Source organism: Propithecus coquereli, unplaced genomic scaffold (assembly GCF_000956105.1).
Source record: "Propithecus coquereli isolate 6110/MARCELLA unplaced genomic scaffold, Pcoq_1.0 Scaffold203, whole genome shotgun sequence".
Lineage (NCBI taxonomy): Eukaryota > Metazoa > Chordata > Mammalia > Primates > Indriidae > Propithecus > Propithecus coquereli.
Window position 1 is genome coordinate 2,254,700 of NW_012145301.1, and position 7,241 is coordinate 2,261,940.

Consider the following 7,241-nt stretch of genomic DNA (forward strand, 5'->3'; position numbering starts at 1 on the left):
AAAGCACTAGATGCTCTAAACTAGAGAATAAGTTATTTTTCTACTGTATAAAAGACAGAATCAGACCAACTAACCTGTCTGTGGAAAGTGTAACACAAAGTACAATACTACTAATTTCCTACTTTAATTTTCTCAAGCTTGAAAAATGTTTCAAACATGAATTCATACATAAATTTAAAAAATAAAATTTCAGGCTCAAAAAACTAAATTTATACAATAATTAGGATTGGTTTGATATGGGCGCTGCAAACTATTTGTATTTTAAGTGGAAATGTTCACCAAAAGATGACCAGCATGTTCTGCAAAATCGATTATGAACCAGAACAAGAAGAAGAAAGCTAATGTTTTACTGCAAGAGGCTTAGATTTACGATATATTAAGACACCAGATCAGACTGTTGAGGAATATTGTGTATCTGTTGCAACTGCCCAATCCCACAAGTTAGACTTTTATTCAATTCTGTTTACCTTATATCTGATGATCGGGGATATTACACTTGATCTTAGCCAAAAGGCCCAAAAAAGATGATGTCCAGGGATATCCATTACGTTACAGGAAAGCAGCATTTACAGTGAGAAAAGAATACAAGGTGCAAAATGAGTCTTCACAGAAAAAAAAGAAATTCCTGAAAGGATAAAATGACTCAAAAGTATTTTCCAAAATGCATGGCTTTTTATTTTTCTTTTGGGATTGGGCAATTGGTTAACGTATGGACATTTTGTTTTGTTTTATGTTTTTGTTTTTAAGGATCCCACAGTCCCACAGAGTGCTGATCTTCAGATCACCAGTAAATCATGTGACTAGCCACTTTCATGACCTCAACACAGACATCCTCAACTGATGCTGCAGAAGATACTATCTGATTCTCTGTTCTGTAAAAGCTTATAACACAGTCAAGTGCTTATCTTCCATCCTCCTTTGAACGCTTATGTGAGGGTGATGTGCTCACTCGTGTGAACTGTGAACCGCGCTGTTCTTTAGAGATGTGTCCCTGCAAACTGAATGGCCAGGCTGGACAACTATTTAGGCTGCTCCACCGGAGAGGTTACATCTGGAACAGGTCACCACAGGTCTAGTCTCAAACAGTGGCATGACAGTTAGCTCACTCAGGAGAATTTCTCACCTACATACACCACTAGCTCATCACGAAGGTTCCCAGCTCATCCTAGCCAAAGCCATGGGAACTTACAAACATCCCAGAGTGCCAAGCCACTGCTTCTCAGTCAGAAAGACTCCCACCAAAGGAGGCCTCAACTATTCTGTGTGGTTTGTTACTTCATTCTCTTTCAAGTAGGAAAAAGAGAGAGATACATCTGAGAAGTGAACCAGATAGTTTAGGACAAGCAAGGCACGCCACCCTGAGGACATACTTTCCTAGATCTATGTCGCCCTTTACTAGATACATATATGTCCTTATATCCACAATCCTCAATGCTGGTCAATTTCATAGCATTATAACTTCCAATTCTATAGTGAGTTTAATAATCATAAAAATCAAAGGACATTAGAACCAGAAAGAAACTCACAGGTCTTGTCCAACCCCATAAATTTACTGGTGTGAAAAACAGTCCAGAGAGGTGATGACTTATCCACAATCACAGATCCATCCAGCAGAAAGCCCTGGAGTCCAGATTCAGGACCATGCTCTTCACAAACTCCTTCCACATTCCCTATGGTATCTGACGGGCTTGTCCCCAACACAGCAGCACTGGGTGTATGAGCAGTCATGCGTACTTAGGCTTGTTTCTGCTCGTCTCTGACACAAAGCCCATCTTCCATCATCGCGGTCTTTTCCCTGAGCCCCTCCTGACACGTCTGAGGCAGTAAGTGAACCTTCCCCGGGTCCCTTCCACACTGCTCTGTCCCATTCTCACAGGATCCCAGGAGGCTCGAAACTCAGAACTCAGAGTGAGGCAGGTTGCTTCCAGGGACCCTCTGGCCCCAGAGGACCCAGTGACTCTGAGTGTTATTTCAGCTACATTGCTGGTTTGCACGATTTTACAGATTAGCATAAGAGGCAAAGCATCACGTAAAATATTCTTTTACATTCTTACATATTCTTCATGTAAAATGAACTTCCGGAATAAAACATGCTTATAAGTTCAGGCCTGTCTTTGTTCCTGGTGCACAACTAGGAAGTAGAAATACAAGTGTGGCCTCTATGGAGACAGAATCCAAGCACGGTGATTTAAGAATACTAGCGGTGGAGGAGTAAAAAAAGAGACAATGGAAGAGAAGAAAAGAAAAAGGAGAAGGAACAGGAAGGGAAGGGAGGGAAAGAGAAGAGAAGTGCCAAGGCATGAGGAACAGAATAGCTGAGGGCTGAATCAAGGAACCTGTGACACCTTCAGTGGGACCCAGGCAGGGGTGCTGCTGAAACTGGTGCGTGTGGGCCGGTGTGCCAGGGAGGCCGTGGGTCTCGGCCCTCACTGCCTGGGCAATGGACCCAGCAAGGAAAGAGTCAAGCCCGATGTGGACAACAATTTGCTCATGGATGGTAAAAGAGAAAAAGGTCAGTTGGTGTTAAATAGTTTTCAGTACACAGTTTAGTGTAACTTCTAGTTCAAGTTGTGGACAACGGTACTGCATCTCTCAGCAGCCCTTTCTCAAGTCCTTTCTGAAAAGTGATGGTCACGCATATATACATATGTAAAAATACATTTCGCTGCACACTTAGATTGTGTCACTTTACTGTGTGTAAGTCATGCTTTGATTTTAAAAACAAAACAAAACTTTTTTACTAGGCATGCCTAGACCTGTAGGCATCTTAACAGCCCTGGCGCATCAAAGGTTTGAAGCCAAAGTCCACATTTTCTCCACGCTCTATACAGTCTCTGAGTGGTAACGCAGAGTAGATATAGATAATATTCTATATAGACCTGAAAGAAACAAGCACAGTGTCAGCCATCCAGTCAGAAAGCCATTTTGGGGAACAATTTTTTTTTTACAGTTACTGAAAGTTCGCCCTACTGTACATCCACATTAAATAATAATAATAATAAACTGCTTTCGATGAGTGTCTTTCTAAAATGCATTATATCCCTGTCTTTTTAAGCACAAGATACTGTCCATGACTGGACCTTTCCCTGACGAAGCAGGGCATAATTAATAAGCACATTATTGTACTGTGCTGCTTTCGGGAGCAGTTAACGGCAGCAGGGTCACTTGCTTCTTCACAACATTCCCACAAAAGGTTGTGCTTGTTCGGTTTTTCACGCCTGCTCTTAATGAGTCCATTTCAACCCATGCTGCTTGCTATTACGTGCTATTTCTTTAAATGTGTCAATCTTTCTCCTCATTCCCTGCTTTTTAATCTATGGGTATCTAGACACTAGCATCACAGTTTTGTGGAACTCTTAAGTTAGAACAAATTTGTGGTGACAGCTTGTCATTTTTGCGAATTTCCATTTATTGGTTATATTCTACCTAGGTTAGATTGCCAGATAATTGAATTGTGAATAGGCAAAATATTATCGTATTCTTGCTTTATACTTTTTTTTTTGGTAAGTTTTATTTAGGTAAAATGTACATATGGAAAAGTGCATGAATCCTAAGTCTACAGCTCAATGATTTTTAACACACTGAACACACCCTTGTTAGGTGTACCCAGTAAAAAACAAAGACATGACATTACTTGCTTTATCCTTTTCAAAGTATTTTCATATACATCATTTCGCTAGGTAATTGCAACAATCGTGTGAGGCTAAAAGATTAGGTATTATCTGTATTAGACAAATGTGCAAAATGAGGTTTGGTAACTTAACTGATTTCTCAAATCAGAAGGTGGATAGCAAGGATATAATCCTAATGTTCCACCGCAGGAATTATCCCATTATGCTATGAAATTTACTCAGAAGAATTAATATGGAAGCATCAATGGAAGTATGAAATTTTGGACAGGAGCGGAGCAAACATTCTTCAGGCACCTAAGACTCTAGTGGCTGTCTGAAGTCTGTGTCTGCTCGGATTGGCCAGTGTCCCTGCCATGCAGGTTGTTAAATAGTTTAATTTTTTCCCTGGATGTCAAATGCAACACATTCCATTGAGGGGAGAAGGGGAGGGCAATTACTGCTATTATAACAAATTTCCAAAATACCAGCTCAAAGCTTAGATGCCGTAGTGTTCTTATTTCTTCCACTCTCTTTTATTCCTTTCATCCTTAAAGCTAACAATACTAATTTAACTGAAATGGAAGGACTGAACACTCATCAAAACTTGTAAGAAGCATCCCCAAACTCGGATTTCAATCGGCTATTACTATCACTGTTTCAAATTACCATCCATTCTAGAAAGCCTCAAATGGTCTGAATTGCAACAGCAGCGTATCTGAATACAAAGTCTAAATTGTAAAAATATGAAAGTTCAAAAGCTTTGCAGATTAAAGCTAAGGGTCTCCAAGTCAGCCACAAGAATGTAGTATTTTATAGATCATCCTCCTAAAAAGTTGCTTTAGCAAATAAACAAAATACAAAGTAAAGTGTAAGGAGCACTTTTCATAAGCTCTTTTTCATGCAACACAAGAAGCAGAATTGTCCAGGCACAGAAACACTTTTCAAATGAAAGGTTTTGCAGGACACGAACTTCCTAAGTGCTGCAGTTGATGGCAAGGAAGCAGGTGGAGCTCCAGAAACAAGTTCTGTGGATGGCACCTGCTCACACAGCCTGTGTGACCAACCCACGTCAGTTCCTCCTCTGTAAAGTGGGTAACAATGGTACCCCGCTACAGGGCTGTCAGTTAACCCAGTGTTCAGAAGAGTGTTTGGTCCATAGGAAGCTGCTTTTATGGCAAGGAGGGAATGAGCCTCATCCTGAAGGTAGAATTCCTCTAGTTTAAGTCAATCACCTATGAAGCAAGCTTATTCAATTTACTAACTCAAATTCAATTCATGTCATCAAGTGCTTATTAACTAATTCTTAAACTATGCACTGTGCAAACATCATAGAAAGCAAAAGAAAAAAAAAAGGGAGGACTCTCCCCAAAAGGAGCTAAACAAAATTAGAGCTTTTATCAACCAGCTGGTTAGAACAAAAATATTGATTTGGGCAAATATTTAAGTGTGTGGTTTCTTCCCCACCCCTTCTCCCAAAAGTTTGCCTCCAAATAAAGAAGTAGAATGTTCACAGAACCAAAGATCTATCATCATTTAGAGGCCAGAAGATCCAGTGTCCTGTGGACAAACCAGCTTCAATAATTCACTGCTCAGAGGAAAGAGCAAGTTTAACTCAGGCATAAAATTATCTTTAGCTGTGGATGATGTGTCGATGCACTCTTTATTACAACAACTTCTGTTTTTAAAATGTAAACCTGTTTCCTTTCCAAAGCACGTTTAGAAGCCTCTAGTTCTTCTTCAATTGTGTGAAAACAACTCCGAACAAAACTAAAACAGATGCTCTATTATTTTGCCCACTTACATGTTTTCTCCTATTTTAATAAAGTTGGGAAAACTAAATCACTTGTAAAACCAAACAATTGGTAGCTTCGTTGGGCTGATTTGAAAATGATTCTTGAGGAACTTTCTGCAACCTGGGACCTGCGCCCCTCAATCTAAAAACCCTCAGACATGGAACGTTAGACAGCGGGGTGCTCCCCGACAGCGAAGAGAACTCCGGCAAAGTTTCCAACTCTTGGGGACCGAGACTCCTCATTGTCCTATGAAAGGCATTATACGATGGGCAGCCTAAAGGAAAAGTACTCTCTAACAGGGAAAATGACTCCCGAGGCCCCAGTTTTTAAGAAAAAGAATGAAACTTTGCTCAGCGAAGGCCCTTGAGAACAGAGGGTGCTGGTCCCCAAAGGTGCTGGGAAAGGGGACAGACGGCCCGGAGCCCCTACCTGCGTTCCTGAGCTTCTTGTTCCGATACACGGACAGGATGACCAGGAGGTTGCCCAGGATGTCCACCACGATGGTGAAGATGAGGATGCAGGCGAGCGTGGAGGCCAGCCAGGAGGGGCGCGGCCGCGCGCCGTCCCCGCCGCCGGGCGCCTGCTGCGAGGCGTTGAGCAGCGCGCTGCCGTTGCCCTTCATGGTGGCGCGGCCCGCGCCCGTGCGCCCCTGCGCCCCTCCGTGCCCCCTGCGCCCCTCCGCGCCCCCTGCGCCCCTCCGCGTCCCCTGCGCCCCTGCGCCCCTCCGCGTCCCCTGCACCCCTCCTCGTCCCCTGCGCCCCTCCGCGTCCCCTGCGCGCCCCGCCGCCCCCTTCCGCGCCCCCGCGCCCCTCTGCCCACGCGCAGCGCAGCCCACTCCCCCTGCTGTTTAAGGCTCCTCGCGGAGCGCCCCGCGCCTTCCTCCCATCCCGCGCCCCGTCGCAGCCGTCCCGCCCGCTCCGCCACCTCCCCGAGGCCCGGCGCCCTCTCCGCGTTGGGTGGCCATGGCCAGGTGACACCTGGTGTCGGCCGCGAGGCAACTTGGACTCCCGGGCTCGCGACCCGAACCCCGCACCGCGTGCCAACAGCGCCCCGGTGCGGGGGCCCAGAGAGTCCTCTCTCCCAGCGTGGGGACGTCGCGCGTCCATGCTTCGCGTTTGGTCTATGGGACTTTCTGCCCAGCGGGGCCAGACTACAATGGGCTCAAGCCCGAACTCGGATTGAGGCAAGTTACTTACCCACTGTGTGCCCCAGTTTCTCTATCTGCAAAATGGGAATGAAATACTAACTCATTAACCTCGCAGTTAGTTCAGATGTGAAAAAATCAAGGACTCTTTTCAGTTGTGCATTGTACCATTGAACATGGCGCTAGATGTTTCCGATAATAAAATGAGATTTAAAAAGAAATATGTAAAAGCCAATACTGGAAATGACAAAAGTGCAAGTACTTTCTTAAATGCCAGTAAAAATGACATAGAACGCACAATTAGATTGAAGATCTGACACATGACAGCAACCAATATAAAATTGCTAGGAAATGGCTTACCTGGAGAGCCATATCCTGTTCCTGGATTGAAAACTTGAAATTTTCATTTTCCTCATATCTTTTATGTCAGCCCGATAAAAATACCAGATGACTACAGTTCCTTTGAAAGTGCAAGAAAAACGATTTGAGTGAATAAGAGAGTTGGGACCTACTGATACTAAAAAGTACAGTAAAAATGACAATAGGCAAAACAGCGTTAAGTTCATAAACAATTCAAGAACATATATGATAAAGATTTGATAAAGTTAACATTTCAAATCAGAGAGGGGATAGATTATGAAAACAAAGATGGATTTAAAGAAAATTTAGGTGGAGAACTCTCTAACCATGGAA

General features: G+C 43.5%; 1 protein-coding gene across 1 annotated transcript in view; it reads right to left on the bottom strand.

The window, feature by feature from the left end:
• MTNR1A (melatonin receptor 1A) overlaps positions 1-6,029 on the bottom strand; it is a 24,139-nt gene extending 18,110 nt beyond the window's left edge. Inside the window, exon 1 of the mRNA XM_012644001.1 lies at positions 5,834-6,029. Coding sequence (XP_012499455.1) covers positions 5,834-6,026 — 193 coding nt within the window. The 5' untranslated portion in view covers positions 6,027-6,029. The remainder of the gene's footprint in view (positions 1-5,833) is intronic.
• Between the last annotated feature and the right edge of the window lie 1,212 nt (positions 6,030-7,241).